The sequence below is a fragment of the Erpetoichthys calabaricus genome, chromosome 3, assembly GCF_900747795.2.
Source record: "Erpetoichthys calabaricus chromosome 3, fErpCal1.3, whole genome shotgun sequence".
In the NCBI taxonomy this organism is placed as follows: domain Eukaryota; kingdom Metazoa; phylum Chordata; class Cladistia; order Polypteriformes; family Polypteridae; genus Erpetoichthys; species Erpetoichthys calabaricus.
In genome coordinates, this window is record NC_041396.2 from 124116815 (window position 1) to 124139542 (window position 22728).

Below are 22728 nucleotides of genomic sequence, written 5' to 3' on the forward strand. Positions count from 1 at the left end.
AGCTGCTTCATGATGCGAGACACAAAGGGTGTGTCCTGATCAGTGAGAATCTCGCGAGGGATACCAATATGTGTGAACATATCCGAAAGTGCTTTTGCAATAGTTCTGGATATTTTGTGGCCTAATCGATTAACACAAGCATATAGTTTTTTCTCCCTTTGTGGATCTCCAACTGCAAATATGCAAACCATATCACAGACCTTCTCTTCCATATATATATATATATGTAGATATATATATATATAGCCAAATCCACGTGCTTCGCTGAGGTGAAGTACTGCTTTTAAATTTTTATTAAGAAGAAAAGAAAACCTTTTTAAATTGAGGGAAAATATACCAATAACAATTTGTTAAGGATCTGTTTTTTTGTGAAGCTGCCTTTACACAGCCTCTCCGCTGTTTTATATACGAACGCCATATAATGCCGTCCTTTCTCCTTGCTTAGCGGTTCTGTATTGTTTTATTGTTCGTTTATTACGATTGTTATAGTTATTGTGTAGCTATTTGAGACTCACTTTTCTGTTCAGGTACCCATTTCCTTTATGTAATCCGCGGATTCTCTGCTATTTTTTGTTTGTTTATTACGATTATAGTTATTTATTGATTCCCTTCTCTAGCTGACTGCCTGCTCATATAAGGCGCTCTGCTGTTTTTTTGTGAAGCAGCCTTTACACAGGTTCTCCGCTGTTTTATAAACGAACGCCATATAAGGTCATCCTTTTTCCTTGCTTCGCCAAGGAAGCAGCCTTTTTATTTAATCCACGGGTTCTCCGCTGTTTTATTGTTCGTTTATTATGATTATTATAGTTCTCTTTGTATACCACGTTGTCAGTTCAGCACTCCGGTTGTAATATGACCAAGCGGTGCAAGCTTACTGTTGAGAATGCAACGTATAGTTGTACAGGAGAAAAGCAATCTTGCCTCAAATCAATGGCAACCTTTTGTAGGTCTATGAACTTAATTTAAACTTTAGGTGTACACGGTGCTTTGTTTCCGAAGTACCTGCACTCATGAAAATGTCTGTATGCGTCAGTCGCTTCATATTCTTTTCCTACATTATCAATTGTGTAATGTGTTTTTTGAACAGGTTTGATTCATCGAAGTGATCACTCGTGCTGCGTTCAATCTTGTGTGATGTTGCGATGTCCACGGCTTTATTTAATGTTAGCTAAGACCCGGCACTTAAAAGTTTCTCGCTACAGCAATTTTAACTCAGTTACAAAGTGATCCAAAGTCTCGTTTATACCTCGTGTCTTCTCATTAAACTTGTTTGTCGCGAATATGGTATTGCAAACGGCAGCGGGAATGTTTCTATTAATTGTGTAATGTGTTTTTTGAACAGGTTTGATTCATCGAAGTGATCACTCGTGCTGCGTTCAGTCAGTTCACGTGAGCCACTCTCTTGTGTGATGTTGCGATGTCCACGGCTTTATTTAATGTTAGCTAAGACCCGGCACTTAAAAGTATCTCGCTACAGCAATTCTAACTCCGTTACAAAGTAATCCAAAGTCTTGTTTATACCTCGTGTCTTCTCATTAAACTTGTATGTCGCGAATATGGTATTGCAAACGGCAGTGGGAGCGTTTCTATAAACTTAATTTAAACTTACGGTTTACACCGTGCTTTGTTTCCGCAGTAGCTGCACTTATGAATATGCTTGTATGCGTCACTCGCTCACTCCTTATTGTTTCGCTGCCTTCTCAGTTGTGTAATGAATGTTTTCTTCAGCGCTCTTTGGGGCTCTTCCTTGTTTTCTACATACTGCGTTCACAGTCAGTTCACGTGATGACGCGATACGCAACTCCGCCTCCCACGGCCATCGAGCTGCAGTCTATTACAGTATGTGGACGAAAAAGAGATTGCAGTTATGACCGTTACGCTTGGAATTTCGAAATGAAACCTGCCTAACTTTTGTAAGTAAGCTGTAAAGAATGAGCCTGCCAAATTTCAGCCTTCCACCTACACGGGAAGTTGGACAATTAGTGATGAGTGAGTCAGTCAGTCAGTGAGTGAGTGAGTGAGTCAGTGAGGGCTTTGCCTTTTATTAGTATAGATATAGAGCTCATACCTCTGCACCATCCAGGAATACCTATTAGCTTTCTGTCGATTGACATTTGAGCTTGGGTTTGTAACTCATTGGCAGCAACATGTAAATTGAATGATTTTTTTTTTAAATTTTTTTACTTTGGTTATATTCTTGTATAAAAGCGCATGTGTTTATTTGATATTTCACATCATTATTAGTATAACATGGAAAAAGTTTCTGCTGTTGGTATTTGTTTAGCATTTCTTGCCTCACATTTATTTCCTTTCATCCTACACTTATCCAGATCTTTGTACACACGGAACACACATGAAATGCATGTATTCGATATAACGATCTACTGTATTATTTACCCTATACAACTCCAGGCACATTACACGTAGATAAATAGCCTTGGCTTGAGCTGGGAGAACTTTTGCCCGTGTTGAGCTGCATCAAAAGGGGGGAAGGGAAAACAGGCTGTTTACTGCTTTTGCTAATCGACACATTTACCAAATAAAAGATGCTGGTGAAGAGGTGCGAAGGAATTTAAGGTGGGCCGGGATTACAAGTTTTTTTAGTAGGCTCCAGGGATTCTAGTGTTAAACACACTTTAACTAGTCTATTGATGTGTATTCTGAATACATTGGTGCCCCTCTCTCATTTTTCCCCTGTTTGTATGTACAAGTTCATGCAACCATATTCTAAATCCTCATCTTTTTTTTTCCTTTTCTTTGTTAGAGGGTGACTTGAGATCACAAGAAAACTTGGAAGAACATGATACAGCTGCCTGGAATTCAACTTTGGCTGGAGAAATTAAAGAGGATTTTTTTGAGCTGCAGATTGTAAAAAATTATGATGGAGAAGTGAGGAAATTGCTCTTTATCATATGTCTATTTTTTCATCATATCCAGTTTAATGTACATGAGGTTAAGAAAGTGAAACTTCAATCTTCTATATTTAAAAATACATAAACCTTATTTTCTTAAAAGTTTGGCTTGTAGAATACAATGAGTTAGCCTTGGATATGATGCCAAATCAGAAAAATTCAGTAACCATATTTTCTTTCTTAAATATAAATGTCTACTCCACTTAAACTTACTATTAGTATTTTCTATTGACATCAATAATGCAACAAAATATGCCGTTGCCCTACAATCCATATTTATAGATGTACCCACAAAGCTAACTTACATTTGCCAGCTTTTAATTACAAAAAACTTAATGAAAAGTATATAACAAAAGTTCACCCAATGATTAACATAAACATATATGACAATATAAAATATGTTAACACTATAACTGAGATATGACAAGTTGATGAGGAAGAGAGGAAAACATATACAGTACTTCATTTAAGAGTATTCCTAGTGAAAATAAACCACAGGCATTCTGATATATCAGAAGTACATAATAAATCGTCTAGTTCAGTTCATTCTGTACTTATGGTATAACTGAACTACCTAGTAAATACAGTATAAACAGAAATTCTCTTGACTCATCCAACTAAAAAAAATATTGTACAGTATAAAAGAGGCATTAGAGCTCAATAGCTTTATTTATTACTGCTCCAGTTAACAAATAGGATGTTTTTAAAATAAAACATAAAATAGCATGCATTAAAACAGTGAAACACTATGCAGTAATTTTACTTAGGGTTACGTGGGTGTGAATCTGTCTTAACAGCACTAGATGCAAGGTAGGAAGTGGGCAATTAGTATCCATGTACATTGCAGGGGATCGCTCACACTCATGCAGACCCATTTGGAACCTCCAACAGATAGACAGAAAGAATTCCACAAGAAGAGAAGATGAATCACATATCTTAAAATATTTTTTTATTCCTAAGCTTTCGACTTCTACCAGGAATCATCTTTAGAGGAAGATGATTAGAATTACAGGAATCCAAGGCTTTATATAGTAAATAAGGAAGGGGAGGGTAGGTGGAGAGAGGGGTTGATGAGGTGGGGTTAGAAGGGTGTTGGTCATAAAATCTTATTTATATGTGCACGTTCTTCTTTTCAAGCCTGCATATGATGGGTTGCTTTTGAAATTTCCGTTAATGGCATTTTCATTGGATAGCCACTTTTCAGCCAGTTCTCAGTTACTTTTAGTATTAGCCTTGAATTTTACTTGCACTGTTTTACTTGTTTTTGTTGATTTTCTAGATTAAATCTGAAGCTTCTTGGGATTCAGCAGTACACAGCTGTCCACAGCTAAGTCGTGGGACTGCAACAGACCAGCATGTCTATCTAATAGTGAAAGCAGTTGTCCAACTAAGCCATCCCGCAAATAAGAAACTTCTTTTACGAAAGCGAATCTGTGTGAATGTCACTGGCAAACAGGTAAGAAGATTTTTCCTGACAGAAAACACTATGTTCTATGTTTGATTTATATTTCTGTGTAAAGTATATTATTTGTGAATAGTGTCACCAACCAGTAGAGAAAAAAGTAACACCAACTTAAAAAAACAAATGAAAAGGGGGAAAAATACTTCATCATCTCCAGCATTTTTACTTCACTTATGCTGATGTGGGTCACGGTAGCAACTCACTGCGGTAGCCCGAACAAGCCACTCTATCTTCAACAATGTCTTCTAATCCCAGATGGCCCCAGGCCAGTTGACTGATTTAATCCCTCATGTGTGACTTGTGTCTGCTCTGGGTCTTCTTTTGGTGTACGATGCCTTGAACACATTATAAGATAAGCACCTTGCAGGCATTTTAACTGCATGCTCAAACCACCTCAACTTGCTCCTGTTAATCAGGTAATTCAGCTTTTCTACTTCAAGGTCCACAAGTATTTCTGCGTTCCTCATATTGTCACAAAGTATGAGCTCGGTAGCATAATTTTGGCTAAATGACCTTGCAATCTCATGATTTCAATCACTACCCTGCACTTATATTAAAATGATTTGGTTACTATAAACATCTTTCCAGATAACTGGTAAACTTGTTGAAATCTGCACCTTTGCATCAAAATCCCAATTATAAATATTGTACTTTCTTTCCTGTCAGTTCCTTTAGTCACTTCAATTAAATAGCTGGATATAGACACATCTCCTTTACTATTAAATATGACTACTACAAACTAAAGGCAGATCTTCAGTGGTGTGACACAAAAACTCCTGGTCATCATTTAGAGAAAGATTGCCAAATATACAAATTATTCACTGCCTTAATTTAATTGGCTCAATGCTTCCAGCTTCTCCACTCATGGGGTGCAGGTCCTTTGCTAGGTTAATGTTATCTAAATTCTAGTGGAACAGCAGAAAAGCTTATGTTCAACCTTTTACCCTGAATACAGGCAGGGGTAGAATGGGGTATCTCTGGCAAATCTTGAATTATAAAATTAAATTTACATCCATTGTGGCATTGCATGACCCCCCCGCCCCCCAGCCCCCAACATTGTATAAACAGTGTTGTAATTTCTGTGTGTTGTGACCAAAATGTATACAAATACCTTTAAATCAAAGTCTACAGTGTGTACTTTAATCATGTCGAAATTGTTTGATTTGTAATTTTGAACTTTGAAGCAGTGGGGTAAATAAAGAAAAAAAAAATATGTCATTGTCCAAAATGTTATGGAGAGCACTGTATGTTTTATTTCATTTGTTTTTTTGGTGCTGCTTTTATCTCATTGATTATCTTGGATTTTCTTTGAAATATGCCTTCAACTTAGAACCTGGCAAAGCTATTTCCAAAGTTGAGTTGGGGGGTGGAGAATGCAGTAGGGTTTTGATGGTGAGTTGAGAGTTTTTTCTTATCGATTCTGTTCATAACTTTTATGGACAGAATTTCTAGGCGCAGCCAGGGCATTGAGGGGGTCCGGTTTGGTGGGCTCAGGATTGGGTCACTGCTTTTTGCAGATGATGTTGTCCTGTTTGCTTCATCAGGCCGTGATCTTCAGCTCTCTCTTGATCGGTTCACAGCCGAGTGTGAAGCGGCTGGGATGAGAATCAGCACCTCCAAATCCGAGACCATGGTCCTCAGCCGGAAAAGGGTGGAGTGCCCTCTCAGGGTTGGTAGCGAGATCCTGCCCCAAGTGGAGGAGTTCACGTATCTCGGGGTCTTGTTCACGAGTGAGGGAAGAATGGAGCGTGAGATCGACAGGCGGATCGGTGCGGCATCCGCAGTAATGCGGGCGTTGCATCGGTCTGCCGTGGTGAAAAAGGAGCTGAGCCGCAAGGCGAAGCTCTCAATTTACCAGTCGATCTATGTTCCTACCCTCACCTGTGGCCATGAGCTATGGGTAGTGACCGAAAGAACGAGATCGCAAATACAAGCGGCTGAAATGAGTTTCCTCCGCAGGGTGTCTGGGCTTTCCCTTAAAGATAGGGTGAGAAGCTCAGTCATCCGGGAGGGGCTCAGAGTAGAGCCGCTGCTCCTCCGCATCGAGAGGAGTCAGATGAGGTGGCTCGGGCATCTGATCAGGATGCCTCCCTGGTGAGGTGTTCCGGGCACGTCTAACCGGGAGAAGGCCCCGGGGAAGACCCAGGACACGTTGGAGGGACTATGTCTCTCGACTGGCCTGGGAACGCCTTGGGATTCTCCCGGAAGGGCTAGAAGAAGTGGCCGGGGAGAGGGAAGTCTGGGCATCTCTGCTCAAGCTGCTGCCCCCGCGACCCGACCTCGGGAGACAATGGATGGATGGATGGATATAAAATGGTTGTTTAAGTGTTTTTGTTTAACTGATGTATTCAATAAAGATTTGAACTAAAAAATAATTTTCCTGTATTATATCATTTTTAATTCTTTCTATGCCCTCCACATTTCTATATTTTGTTTACTGTCTCTTTAAATTTCCTTTTATTTGGAATCAAAACATTATAATGGAACAAAGCCCAGTTAGACAAATAAGAATGATATAGCAAATACAATAATATGTTTTGCAAACAATAAAAAAATGTAGTGCAGTCTACCATTTTTCTTTAAGACTTTTGCTGTTGCAAAATATTTAAAGCAATTAGCCTATTTAAACTGTGAATCCTTTCCCACTATACACTGGATTCTTGAAGGTATTCATGTCCATTCACTTTGTGCATACTGCATTGTGTTGTAGATTTCATTTAAAATGAATAAATTTGTCATTTTCCCCATTAATTTACCATCAGTAAACCATATTGACAAAGTGAAAACATTTTCAATAAAAAATGCAAATTTATTAGATAATCAGAAACTGGAATTATATTGCTGTGGCACTCCAGATTGTTCTCAGGTGCACCCTTTTTGTTTTAATTACCCATGAGATGTGCCTATAACTCGATTAGATCCACCTGTGGTAAATTTTATTGATTGGACATAGTTTAGAAAGACACACACCTATGTATGTAAGGTCCCACAATTCACACTGCTTTTTAGGATGAAAACCAGGCAATGAATTCCAAGGACCTCTCTGTTGTATTTCACAGTAAACCTATTGTAAGGCATAGATCAGGGCAAGGGTATAAAGTTTGTGTGTTCCCAGGACCACAGTCACCTCAATAATTGAGAAATGGAAGAATTAAATCACCAGTACTCATCCTAGAGTTAACTGTTAGGGCAAACTGAGTAACTGGGCAAGAAGGGCCTTGGTCAGATGGGTGACCAAGAACCAAATAGTCACTCTAACAGAGCTTCAGAAAATGGTAGAGCAGCACTCCATCAATCAGTCATTTATGATTGACTGGATAGTTCAAAGCCACTTCTGAGTTTATGGTATATATGGAGGGTGACCAGGACCCCAGTGGTCTCTCAAACAGAGCCTTAGAAGTCATTTTCTGAGATGGAAGAACCTGTTGGAAGGATGACCATCTCAGCAACACTGCATCAGTTGGGCTTTTATGCTAGAGTAGCAAGACAAGCCACTGTTAATTAGAAAGGCATATAACTGCCAGCTTGGAGTTTGCCAAATAGCATTTAAAGGACTCTGAGCATGAAGAAAAAATATTTTCTGGTGTGATAAGACAAAAATTATATTCTTTGGGAAGAACTCCAAGCATATATGTGATGACAGTGAATCAGGTTGGTCACAGCACATGGTGCTTATCTTCAGCAGGAAGAGGAAACTGGTAAGAATTGAGGTAAGCATGAATGCAACCAAATACAGAGATGTTCTTGAAAAAAAAACTGCTCCTGAAGAGCACATTACCTCAGACTGAGGTGAAGGTTCAACTTTTAGCATGATAATGACCTCAACCATACAGCCAAGACAATGCTGGATGGGCTTGAGTGGCCCAGCCAAACCCCATATTTAAACCCCATAGAGCATGTGTGGAGAGACCTGAAGATGGTAATTACAGATGCTTCCCATCCAGTTTAATGGAGCTTGAGAGGATCTGTCAAAAAGAATGGGATAAGCTGCCTAAATCCAAGTTTGCAAAGCTTGTAGACACTTATCCAAGAAGACTAGAAGCTGCAATTGCTGCCAAAGGGGTTTCTACAAAGTAGTTAAATTAAGGGTCATAGTATTTATATGAGTGAATAATTTCAGTTTTTTATTTTTTAATAAATATGCCAACCTTTCTGAAAAAATGTGTTTAGTTTGTTGTTATGGGTTATTAAGTGTAGATTATTAGGCAAAAATAGAAAATGTATTTGTTTAAAGTTAAATCTACTACACAATAAAGTGTGCAGACAGAGAAGATAAATGCTTTCTGAATTGACTATATATTTCACTCATTTCTTGCTCTTCTATAACATTTTAATTGTCTCAAAATAAAATATGCTTTTTGCTGTCTTATTATGATTACCTTTGAAAGCAACACTATTTATTCTATTTACATACTTGGGAACAACTTAGGCTTTATTAATAATATTACCTTCCACCATTAACTGTTCAATTTCATTAAGCCTGCTTTTTTTATTTTATCCCACAATCTGCCAATTTGTGTTATCTCTCCTACTAGTTTAATAAGCAATACTCAATAGTTTTTTAGCATCTTTAACCTTTCTTCCATTTTTTGGTATTTTCTTCCCACCAGCCCCACAATACACTCTCACACATTCTACTTTTCATGTAAGTATCTGCTGAAGAACACCTTAAGGTGTTGTTCCCCTTCATAAACCAAATCCTTCCTGAGATGGCAAGCCTGGGATGTAAACACGGGACATTAAAATTACAGCCAAATTCAACCACTGAAGCTAATAGACAACTTCTTGCAGAAACAAAACAAAACACCTAGCTTTCTTGTATATTTATCTCCTTTAGAGAAAGTGACACTATTCTTATAGTTTTTTTTAAATACATATAAAATGCTAGAGAATCACTATCACTAAGCTGAAGGTTTTTTACTATAGGAATCAAAAGGTGACCAATCTAACCAAGCAAAATACACTAAATCCTGCATTTGCTTTCAGTTTTCTAAGAATACATTTCTTATCTGTTCAACTTGACAAGACTTTCAGGCTAAGGTCCAGCTCTTGAAATCTCTCAGCTGAAATGATTGAGGTATCCCCTAAACACCAGAGTAAAATAATATGTTACAATTGGCCACTGGTTAAGAGAGCACAAAGCTTTAATTACTGCAGCTTTGAAAAAAAGGAGTTTCACTGTGCCTACTGCAAAAGTCTTTTTCACTGTATTGTGTACATTTAACATTCTCCATATATTATGTCTGTGTTAATTTGGTTTTTTTTTTACTTGCAATTGTAAGTTTCTACATTTTAATTGTTCCATTTCAGAGTTTTACACAAAGCTTCCTCCGAATGATTTCTCAACGAAGTACCATCTCAGGCTGTGGTGTGACTTTTGAACTTGTTTCCAACATTCCAGAGGTAATCAGAATTGTATTCACAGCAGCAATATTTGCATTGTGTATTATTTCATTTAAGTTTATTAATATAAATAAGCTGGAATTATGTGACACCTAAAGATACTGTATTCACAGAGTAAAACATTAGTTTTAGTCAAATACAGTTAGGTCCATAAATATTTGGACAGATACAACTTTTTTCTGATTTTGGTTCTGTACATTACCACAATGAATTTTAAATGAAACAACTCAGATGCAGTTGAAGTGCAGACTTTCAGCTTTAATTCAGTGGGGTGAACAAAACGATTGCATAAAAATGTGAGGCAACTAAAGCATTTTTTTAATACAATCCCTTCATTTCAGGGGCTCAAAAGTAATTGGACAATTGACTTAAAGGCTATTTCATGGGCAGGTGTAGGCAAGTCCGTCGTTATGTCATTATCAATTAAGCAGATAATAGGCCTGGAGTTGATTTGAGGTGTGGTGCTTGCATGTGGAAGATTTTCCTGTGAACAGACAACATGCAGTCAAAGGAGCTCTCCATGCAGGTGAAAGAAGCCATCCTTAAGCTGCAAAAACAGAAAAAAACCCATCCAAGAAATTGCTACAATATTATGAGTGGCAAAATCTACAGTTTGGTACATCCTGGGAAAGAAAGCAAGCACTGGTGAACTCAACAACGCAAAAAGACCTGGATGTCCACGGAAGACAACAGTGGTGGATGATCGCAGAATCATTTCCATGGTGAAGAGAAACCCTTTCACAACAGCCAACCAAGTGAACAACACTCTCCAGGGGGAAGGCGTATCGATATCCAAGTTTACCATAAAGAGAAGACTGCATGAAAGTAAATACAGAGGGTGCACTGCAAGGTGCAAGCCACTCATAAGCCTCAAGCATAGAAAGGCTAGATTGGACTTTGCTAAAGAACATCTAAAAAAGCCAGCACAGTTCTGGAAAAACATTCTTTGGACAGATGAAACCAAGATCAACCTCTACCAGAATGATGCAAGAAAAAAGTATGGAGAAGGCGTGGAACAGCTCATTATCCAAAGCATGCCACATCATCTGTAAAACACGGTGGAGGCAGTGTGATGATTTGGGCGTGCATGGCTGCCAGTGGCACTGGGACACTAGTGTTTATTGATGATGTGACACAGGACAGAAGCAGCCGAATGAATTCTGAGGTATTCAGAGACATACTGTCTGCTCAAATCCAGCTAAATGCAGTCAAATTGATTGGGCGGCGTTTCATGATACAGATAGACAGTGACCCAAAACATTCAGCCAAAGCAACCCAGGAGTTTATTAAAGCAAAGAAGTGGAAAATTCTTGAATGGCCAAGTCAGTCACCTGATCTTAACCCAATTGAGCATGCATTTCACTTGTTGAAGACTAAACTTCAGACAGAAAGGCCCACAAACAAACAGCAACTGAAAGCCGCAGCAGTAAAGGCCTGGCAGAGCATTAAAAAGGAGGAAACCCACCATCTGGTGATGTCCATGAGTTCAAGACTTCAGGCTATCATTGCCAGCAAAGGGTTTTCAACCAAGTATTAGAAATGAACATTTTATTTCCAGTTATTTAATTTGTCCAATTACTTTTTGGCCCCTGAAATGAAGGGATTGTGTTAAAAAAATGCTTTAGTTGCCTCACATTTTTATGCAATCATTTTGTTCACCCCACTGAATTAAAGCTGAAAGTCTGCACTTCAACTGCATTCAAGTTGTTTCATTTAAAATTCATTGTGGTAATGTACAGAACAAAAATTAGAAAAAAGTTGTCTCTGTCCAAATATTTATGGACCTAACTGTATGAGCCTTCATAATATTCTAGTGCACTGACAAACAATTTTGATGAGTTAAACAATGTACTTAAGTTTTTTTCCCCTCCATTAGGAAAATAAAGCCTATGATGATGGTGAGATGCTTGCTCAGCTGGCAACTAAATCTGAACAATCAAATTCTGCTGACACAGAGGCAGCTATAGAGAAGTACCTACGTAGTGTACTTTCTGTCGAAAACATTTTGACATTGGACAGGCTACGACAGGTCAGTTTACAAAGAAATTATATTTCTAATACCTGTATGTATGTATTGAATGTAAAACTGTCAAAGTTGAAAGGGTGGGAGTAATTATATGCATGGTGTTTCTGTCAAAATTATTTGACCTTAAGCCAAGGCCCCTTTTGGCTGTCATTAAGCCACGCCTCTTTTTGATGGATGTGTGACCTGTCAAGGGGGGTTTTGATGGATGTGTGACCCTTCCTTGAACCCGCCCCACCCCCTGTTTGCCCCAAGGACCTGTCAAGGGGGGTTTTGATGGATGTGTGCCCCTTCCTTGAACCCGCCCCCACCCCTGTTTACCCCAGGAAACTTTCAAGGGAGATTTGATGGATGTGTGCCCTTTCCTTCACCCCGACCCCCCTCTCCCGAGGACAAGTTTAGGCATGTCAGGGAAGGCCTCTGCCTTCACATCTATTGGTGGTCCCAGGTATGAAGGCCCTGCCTCTGCCTCGGCTCCCGGTCAGGCAGGCCCTGATGACTGGCCCCTTCCACTTCCTTGCCCACTTCTTCCGAGGACAGGCCCAGACTATGTTCCAGCTGAAGCGGTCTGCCTTTCCTGCCTCCACTGTTTTGGGTAAGAACTCCTGTATTTAAAATATCTATTACTTTAAATATCTATCTAAACTTTGGTTTAGCACTTGTAAACCATTTTTTATTTTATCTAAGTCAAGCAGAGAAAGACCCCAGACAGTCTCTGCGTTGACAAGATGTCCCTGCTGTTAGCAGGCACAGGCTTTCACTCTCTCCCCACAGTTGAGGCATGAGAGTGGAGCAGGCAGTCTCTGTGTGATGCCCCAGGGGCCGAAGCTCCAAGCGTACACGCAGACAAGCGAGTGTAGTTCGAAATACGAGCAGCGGCTCTCTCTGTCTACACAGCAGAGTACCTGGGTCTCTAAAAAGCTGACAGTCTCTGCGCCCCTGCGAGCATGCACATGTCAAAAGCTGTAAACCCCCTCCTGCTGCATTCTGCGCAAGCATCCTTATCAGGTGCTGGGCATAGCTGCAAACACTATGAGCCCAGAACTCTGGTAGATACAGCCAGTGTCTGTCACAGGCTGGGAAACTGACAGCTCCCTAACCCCTCCCTGCTGTGTTCTGCGCGTGCACGCTTATCAACAGATGTCTTTAAGTTCCCCCCACTCTAACCCCGGAACGGGAGTGCGCACTAAGCTCGCTCTCGCACAGCTCCTCAGTCCGGGAGAACAAGTTATGTGTGCAACTTTTAAAGTTAAGGGATTTTAAAAAAATCACACCCACACAGTTAAATAATAGGCAGCAGGGACCTTTTAAATCACGTTTGAGACGTCTAAAAATCTAACCTCGGATATTTTTTTTGTAAATCTTAAAAAAGCCCTGTTCCATCCATTACCTCCCATTTTAAATAAGCAGCTGCCCCTAAGGAAACACATTGCGAATAGTTTTCTAAAAGTTAGAATTGTACTCAGATAATCCCAGAGTGAACGGAGCACAAATATTTATCAGAAGCGGGATTCGAAACCATGCAGGCATTTGTCCCTTGGATCTTAAATCCAAAGCCTTAAACAGATCAGACCTCTGGGGATAGAGAAATGTGTTTTAAAACACTCTTTGGCAAAGCCTTTGGGAGCAAATCACACCTCACAGGTGTCTGTTGAGGCTCCGGGGCCAGGCCAGGTAAGGTCAGATCATTCGGGGGTCAGTGTGAAAAAACTGCCTTACCTTGTGGCTTGCAAAGGTGACTTTTTAAAAAATACAGGACTTTTCGGTGTCCGGCTTTGCTCTCAAATCCCTCAGCTACTAGCAAAGTCACGGGTAGCACAGCAGACGGGTTTCTGAACCATTTCTTAGTGAATTTATTTTGATCTATTTGCATATCGGCTCCCTGTTTCCTGATTATCACGTAGTGTGAAAAAAGAAGGACATTCTGATAAGCCGTTTCAGAGAGCCATCTCCACTCCAACTATTTTTGATTTCTCAACTACCAACTTGCTGTCTGTAAGATCCCTTCCTCCGACCCCAACCTGTTCGTGAGCGCCCAGAACGTAACGTCTGTCCATGGATTGTACTTCACTTTTCAAGGTAATGCATGAGATAACTAGTTTGTTATAAGCCTTGTAAAAATCACACAGACGTATGCCGCAGTTCCCTTTTAAATCACGTTTGAGACGTATAAAAAATCTGACCTGGGTGATTGATGGATGATCCCAAGAATGTTCACATATATATATATATACAGAGATTATCCATAGGGCTTATTTTCCAGGGTCTGTCTAAAATCAGACAAAAGACAGTTACTAAAAAAGATTTGCTCTTAGAGCCAGGAGGCTATAGTGAGGGTGTGCTTGTTTAACTAGAGGCAGGGTTTAAAAATGCAGGCAGGCTGTGAATTAGCTGTGGCATAGCTGTGGCTCAGTATTCTGAAATATGTGCAGAAGGGCCCCATTTGAGAAATGCATACTCTTTCGAATTAGAATCCCGCTGTAACTGGTTGTTTTCTGTACGGATCCGCCTGTTTTTAAAAGTCTGAGGTAATGAAACATTTTTACATTATAAACTCTCATTTGGATAGCCGGTTGGAGACAGCCTCCAAGGATGAACAGGGACCAGGAGCTTAATGCAACTGTGTTTTCATTCCTCTAAATGAAATGTAATTATTTTAATACAGCCTAGTAGCCCCAAAGTCCGGATGATTTTTAGACGTATCAAGTGTATTGTTGAATAATGGGGTAAATGAGTAGTATAAGATGTACCTGTATGTATGAGATTACTGTATATCTTAATACACAGGTAACCTGAGACCTGGCTGTCTATTTTTTAAAAAGTTTGTATATATACCTTTTTCTGTGGTACCTGTTTCTTTATCCGCTTTTTTCACAAAGGTCAGGTAACTTTGTAAGACGGTCGTATAAAGTTTTACTTTTGCATCGGAGCTCAAGTCACCGCGTTCAAGTATGAATTTCATTTGTTTATTCAGTTCGATTTCCGTAGCGTTTAAAAGGTCGCTGCAAGCTGGAGCTTTCTGCCGCATTGTAGCCTTTTGTTTTCGAGGTACTAGGCACATCTTGCGCGTGTATTCATATTTATCCTCTCGAACCTATTAAACTAGTAATGAAAGGAATGGCCGCGCTTATGATGATTTTTAATTTCTATAACATAGGAGCCTTTTGATAAAGGAAAACTCTGTAAATACACTTGTGCATTTAAACGGAGATTTATAAAAAAGCAGTTTTCTACCTTATCCCAGTTTTGTACATGCATTTAAAAGCACTCAGTGTTACACTAGCACAAAATTGATATTTTCTGTCCACTCAAAAAACTAAAATTATTTCTATTAACACAGGTGATAATTAGAAAACATTTTACTATTTTTAATTAAAAAGTTAAAAACAGAAAAGCCCAATTATGATTTTTGTTCTGTCATGGGAGGGTCCTAGGGTGACACTTTTCCCCTTTATACTCTTTCTTACGTAGACCTTAACACATATTCTTACCAAAATAGTTCATCACTTCCCAATTCCTGTAACTTTAGGTAATTAGACAGAGCTCCATAACAGGCAAGAGAAAAAGAAAAGTATTATAGGTCAAATACACAGTGCCATAAAACAAAAGAAAAATAAAGTGTGAACACCACACAACCTGGTATTGCTAGATGTTAAGTTTTTTCCAGGTGACCCATTTTTTTTTTTTTTGCATTGTGTGAGGTATCAGCCATAAGTCAAGATCTTTCCTTTATTCTTTTTTGATCAGCTTTTATACTGATTTTATAAAGCTAATCTAGGTATGATGTGGTCATCCTGTCTCCAACACAACTTTACCTTTATTACATTTAAATTTCTTGTCTCTGAAAATTCATTCATAGCTCATACGCTTCTGCTCTTAGAGCCAGGAGGCTATAGTGCGGTGTGCTTGTTTAACTAGAGGCAAGGGTTGTAAGAAGCGCTCTTCTGCACATCCGAAGTTCATTGAACTAAAATCATGTTTTTAAAATCAGCAGCTTTAGCTCATGCTAGTGACCTCATAAATGGGAGCCAACAGCTCAGCACGTTTGTATAGCTCACAAAATAGCAGAGCTAATTACTCTTTCTGCTTAAACTAATTATCAAATATTCAGGTAATTCTTAATTAAACACTAAAGCATTAGTGAACAAAAAACATTTTCAGTAGCCAAGTAAAATGACCAGTTGCTTTAACATGAAAATAAAGCATCTTTAGAAAATAAAATATCTAAAAGCATCTTTGTAAAGGTCCAATTTTAAAACATTATAAGAAAAATCCTTGTTTCCAAAAGAGTTCTGCCCATTTTTTCCAACAGGTTTCTTGACTGATCTTTGGAATCATCAGTGCCTTTCTGATCACATCCACCCCAAACATAGCATATAACTTAATTTCTGTACTGTACTCATTTTAAATGATAATAGCCAGTATAAGGTCCCTAAAGGAACTGGGTAGGAACTGGAGACATCTGATATCTTCTATCATGTATCTTTTTTTTTTTTTTTTGCAAGTCCAAGTAATTCAGATTCTGCTCACAACACAAATGTACGGTTATTTTTTTCTCAAATGGCCAAATCTTTGTCATGCTAATCATGAAAAATTTAAAAAATAAAAATCAGATTTTATTCTCATTACAGTTTATTTGCATATTTTATTATACATGCTTAACTTTTATCAACATTTATCTTATCTCTGTATTTATTTTTCTGGTATCAGAATGTAGTTTAAGTTAATTTGTTTGGGTTCAATAGATGTATTTTTCATATTTTCGATTCTTGTTTTCTTTTTTCACATCTTCGCGCCCCCTAGGTGGGGCCCGCCCCACAGTTTGAGAATCACTGTTGTAGGGGGGTTATTTGTAAAACACTCTGTGGCACTTCAACCTAAATTAGATTCCCTCAGTTATTCAGCTGTCCATCTGTGTTACATTTTTGTTATAAATTGTATTTAATCTCACTTTATTTACTAAACATTTTATACGATGATTAGAAAACAGTTATCTTGTTCAGGCTTTAATTTAAATCAGCATTTTCATCAACAGGTTATAACCACTTTGGTACGCAGGGTGCTTTGTATAATACAAAGTTTTAGAAATTCTGTTAACGCTTGGTAAGAGCCTTCCATTTTACATCAGTTATGAGCCCGTGAAAAATAAGAATGGTTATAGTATGTTATATGAGCCTATACACTACAGGGCTGATGATTAGGCTTATTTTGGACACGTTAGGCAATTCAGGAAGGAAAATGTTTTAGTGAATAGTTACATAATATCTATTATATGTGTTAACACAAGGATTAAAATTTTACTAAAACTGTGAGGTTTATTTCTTCTTTTAGGTAGTCCATCTGTCATTGAAAATGGCTTTTCCCCTCTGTTTGTGAAAAAAGCACCCTTTCTTTTAGTAGCATTCAGGGTGAACTGGGATTCCAAGTGTCAACAAGTGTCTGCAGTCTTCTTGAATACGAGTCAAAGGACCAGTGTTTGTGCAATGATCACGGTCAGGGGCAGAGTTAAGCTAGACATTATTATTCCAAAATGAAACATTGACTCGCCCATATCACAAATATAAGATAGTGAAAACTAAAATGTACAAACACTAAGTCACAGAGGAGATTAAAAAACATATTAAGACCGGATCAACAAGGGATCACCCCAAGCTCACAGCACACTACAACAGAACCTACGTGTTCTGCGGTATATTATCAGTTAAACTGTCATCTGTTTAGGCAGTTCCACGGGGTTGCAAAGAGTTGGGGAAAACATTATTTAACATCTGCTAGTATGATGCTAATTAACATTAGCCTGTTATTGTTAGAATCTTATCTGGCGCTAAAAGTGAGGCGTGTGTTCCTCCTGATTCAGGAAGAACATTAAATATTGGAGTTTAGAATATTAACTAGACTGGTAGTCTTGAGGGTAAGTACATTTGTGCCAAAATAATTAAATAAATAAAAGTTAATTATGAAGTAAATAATCAAATGAAAAAGTGGAGCTATAAAGGAGTTATTACAATTTGAAAAACTGCCGTGATTTATAAAAAAACATTGATAGATGACAAAACCAGCATGAAAAGAAACCTTTTGAAATAAATAATAAGCTTTTTTGACATGTGCAGTCTGGAATAGTCTGAATATGTCTTAAAGAGTTAATTTTTAAATAAAACATATTAAAAATATTAAAACTGAATAAAGCACAGAAGTAGCCTTTAATGATATCCATTAGTGTTAAGTATTACCAAGCACTGGGTTCTGTTTATAAGATGTATTTAATTTAGTTATAAGCAAAATGATTGGCTGCATTTTGCTTTGAAATTAATCGTAGTTTGATACAGCTTTAAGAATTAGAATGCAAGACGAACCTATACACTTAATAACAAATGTTGCTGTTTCAATAGGGATATTTTGGATCTCTGTTTTATTTTAACCTTTTGGCAAAAAACCCCTGGACAGGGACATATACCACATATATTGAAAATGAACAGTGCCGACATGCTAACTAAATAGATATAATCTAAGATATTTTAGAATATGGACCTCTGCGCTAACCCCATGATTCTGACAAACTAAAGGGTCTCCACTTAATTGTCAAACTTTCTGCAGGGCTGTGGATCTTGTACTGGAGAGTGTAAAAGATTCTATAATCTTTACTCTGTAAAGGTCAATATGACGGAGATGTAGCGCCTGTGTCCGCAGTGTTAACCAATCATAGGACATGATGTTCAAAATTCACCTAGGGTTTTTCCGAAGAAATGGGACAATTGCGGCGTGTGTTCTGTATTCTCTTTTCTGTATTAACTATTCACAATGACCATACTTCCGAGACCTTAGGCCTTTTTATGTAGAAGTACATTTCACAGACCTGAATAAGAGACAGCCCTCAAAATGCTCTTGACACAAAGGAGGACCAATCAGGCGGGTGGGGTGGAAATCTCTTTTTAAAGAGTCTTTGCTCCCCCAAGGACCACCGCGTTCTCAGAGTTATAATATGCTTTTTCCAAGACCTGCTCCATCCTCGATGATGAAAGAAATTAGGGTTAGGGTTTAAAATCAAATGATACTTTATTGGTCATTTTCAAAAACAATATAAAAATTCAGAGAGGTTTTACCAACCACTTCAAAACATAATATTACAACTCAACATCCTGTTTAAAAGCCGACAAAAGCATATGATATCACCGATACATTCAGTTCAGACACTTCATCTGATTTTTCTAGGTCTTATACCCCGTAAAACCTAAAGGTCCATCAGACCTATCCGGTCCAGAAAAATGGCTTTTGGAGAAAGCCTCGGCTATTTCAAGTATTTTTGAGTAAAAGTCATCGTCCGTGTTATGAAAGTCTTGTACAGTAGCCTCCTTAATAGAATATTCATTTTTTCCGATCGTCGACAGCATTTTGTACAAAGGCGTGAATCTGGTGAAAAGGCAGAAAGATGTTGAAGCAACCCAGAGTCTTGATGACAAGGCTCCTGAGCCACGGTTTGCGGAAAACCGAGCCGGTCACATAGGCCGTGCCTGGCTGGGTTGGTCTATTCAACATCCCTGACCGGTACTTTTAGGTACCGATCCACCATTATATCCGGCAGAGTCGCCATCCAACTTTTCCCCAGCTTCAGAGCCTTTTGAAATGTTTCACCCAGGTTCCGCCAGTTTGTTCAAGGACCATGCCGCATAATCCGCATCCTTGGATAATATTTTCCAAGCGGCCGGAGCCTCTACCAGGTCTTACACGACCTCTTCTTGTTGCCTGGCTTGAATGGCTATCTCCTCAGCCCCTGCTAGGCTCCCCAGAACATCATTAGCAGGTACAAAAATGTCAGGTACTGCGTGGTTCTCCAGGAAACTATCTGACCAATACATATCACCAGGGGCAGGTAACGGAGGCTCCAGCTCCTAGATCTGGTCAGTTGAAGGCATAAGAAGGTACAGCCATGAAGGCTGGTCTGGAGGCTAGCTGTTAGGCGCAGAGTCCTCGGAGTCGGGCACGATAGCCTCACGTCAAAACAGGCCATCGTAGGGGACTATCTGGTCCGTAGACCATCATGCCTGATCAGGAGCATAGCCTGAGAGGTGCTGATTGTTAACCATTTAAAACACTTCGTTGAAAAAAGTTTTTTATAGCCTGGCACATCCTGGCCGCTTGGGGGAGCAAAGACTCTTTGAAAAAAGATTCCCACCCCACCCGCCTGATTGGTCCTCCTTTGTGTCAAGAGCATTTTGAGGGCTGTCTCTTATTCAGGTCTGTGAAATGTACTTCTACATAAAAAGGCCTAAGGTCTCGAGAGTATGGTCATTGTGAATAGTTAATACAGAAAAGAGAATACAGAACACACGCCGCACTTGTCCCATCTCTTTTGAAAAACTCTAGGTGAATTTTGAACATCATGCCCTATGATTGGTTAACACTGCGGACACAGGCGCTACATCTCCGTCATATTGACCTTTACAGAGTAAAGATTGTAGAATCTTTTACACTCTCCATTACAAGATCCACAGCCCCGCAGAAAGTTTGACAATTAAGTGGAGACCCTTTAGTTTGTCAGAATCATGGGGTTAGCGCAGAGGTCCATATTCTAAAATATCTTAGATTATATCTATTTAGTTAGCATGTCGGCACTGTTCATTTTCAATATATGTGGTATATGTTCCTGTCCAGGGGTTTCTTGTCAAAAGGTTAAAATAAAAAAGAGATCCAAAATATCCCTATTGAAACAGCAACATTTGTTATTAAGTGTATAGGTTCGTCTTGCATTCTAATTCTTAAAGCTGTATCAAACTATGGTTAATTTCAAAGCAAAATGCAGCCAATCATTTTGCTTATAACTAAATTAAATAAATCTTCTAAACAGAACCCAGTTCTTGATAATACTTAACACTAATGGATATCATTAAAGGCTACTTCTGTGCTTTATTCAATTTTAATATTTTTAATATGTTTTATTTAAAAATTAACTCTTTAAGACATATTCAGACTATTCCAGACTGTACATTTCAAAAAAGCTTATTATTTATTTCAAAAGGTTTCTTTTCATGCTGGTTTTGACATCTATCAATGTTTTTTTATACATCACGGCAGTTTTTCAAATTGTAATAACTCCTTTATAACTCCACTTTTTCATTTGATTATTTACTTCATAATTAACTTTTATTGATTTAATTATTTTGGCACAAATGTCCTTACCATCAAGACTACCAGTCTAGTTAATATTCTAAACTCCAATATTTAATGTTCTTCCTGAATCAGGAGAAACACACGCCTCACTTTTAGCACTAGATAAGATTCTAGCAATAACAGCCTAATGTTAATTAGCATCATACTAGCAGATGTTAAATAATGTTTTCTCCAACTCTTTGCAACCCCGTGGAACTGCCTAAACAGATGACAGTTTAACTGTTAAATATACCGCAGAACACGTAGGTTCTGTTGTAGTGTGCTGTGAGCTTGCGGTGATCCCTTGTTGATCTGGTCTTAATATATTTTTTAATCTCCTCTGTGACTTAGTATTTGTAAATTTTAGTTTTTACTATTTTATATTTGTGATTTTCATTTTGGAATAATAATGTCTAAAACCTCACAGTTTTAGTAAAATTTTAATCCTTGTGTTAACAAATATAATAGATACTATGTAACTATTCACTAAAACATTTTCCTTCCTGAATTGCCTAACGTGTCTAAAATAAGCCTAATCATCAGCCCTGTAGTGTATAGGCTCATATAACATACTATAACCATTGTTATTTTTCAGGGGCTCATAACTGATGTAAAATGGAAGGCTCTTATCAAGCGTTAACAGAATTTCTAAAACTTTGTATTATACAAAGCACCCTGCGTACCAAAGTGGTTATAACCTGTTGATGAAAATGCTGATTTAAATTAAAGCCTGAACAAGATAACTGTTTTCTAATCATCGTATAAAATGTTTAGTAAATAAAGAGAGACTAAATACAATTTAAAACAAAAATGTAACACCGATGGACAGCTGAATAACTGAGGGAATCTAATTTAGGTTGAAGTGCCACAGAGTGTTTTACAAATAACCCCCCTACAATAGTGATTCTCAAACTGTGGGGCGGGCCCCACCTAGGGGGCGCAAAGATGTGAAAAAAGAAAACAAGAATCGAAAATATGAAAAATTCATCTATTGAACCCAAAACAAATTAACTTAAACTACATTCTGATACTAGAAAAATAAATATAGAGATAAGATAAATGTCGATAAAAGTTAAGTAGGTATAATAAAATATGCAAATAAACTGTAATGAGAATAAAATCAGATTTTTCTTTTTTAAATTTTTCATGATTAGCATGACAAAGATTTGACCATTTGAGAAAAAATAACCATACATTTGTGTTGTGAGCAGAATCTGAATTACTTGGGCTTGCAGAAAAAAAAAAGATATATTATAGAAGATATCAGATGTCTCCAGTTCCTACCCAGTTCCTTTAGGGACCTTATACTGGCTATTATCATTTAAAATGAGTACAGTACAGAAATTAAGTTATATGCTATGTTTGGGGTGGATGTGATCAGAAAGGCACTGATGATTCCAAAGATCAGTCAAGAAACCTGTTGGAAAAAATGGGCAGAACTCTTTTGGAAACAAGGATTTTTCTTATGATGTTTTAAAATTGGACCTTTACAAAGATGCTTTTAGATGCTTTATTTTCTAAAGATGCTTTATTTTCATGTTAAAGCAACTGGTCATTTTACTTAGCTACTGAAAATGTATTTTGTTCACTAATGCTTTAGTGTTTAATTAAGAATTACCTGAATATTTGATAATTAGTTTAAGCAGAAAGAGTAATTATCTCTGCTATTTTGTGAGCTATACAAACATGCTGAGCTGTTGGCTCACATTTATGAGGTCACTAGCATGAGCTAAAGCTGCTGATTTTAATAACATGATTTTATTTCAATGAACTTCGGATGTGCA

At 38.0% G+C, this 22728-nt stretch overlaps 1 protein-coding gene across 1 annotated transcript in view; it reads left to right on the plus strand.

Moving 5' to 3' along the window:
- The window catches only part of LOC114649345 (kinesin-like protein KIF13B), a 664407-nt gene that overhangs the window by 516272 nt on the left and 125407 nt on the right, over positions 1-22728 (plus strand). Inside the window, exons 30-33 of the mRNA XM_051924704.1 lie at positions 2765-2889; positions 4192-4368; positions 9685-9777; positions 11654-11806. Coding sequence (XP_051780664.1) covers positions 2765-2889; positions 4192-4368; positions 9685-9777; positions 11654-11806 — 548 coding nt within the window. The remainder of the gene's footprint in view (positions 1-2764; positions 2890-4191; positions 4369-9684; positions 9778-11653; positions 11807-22728) is intronic.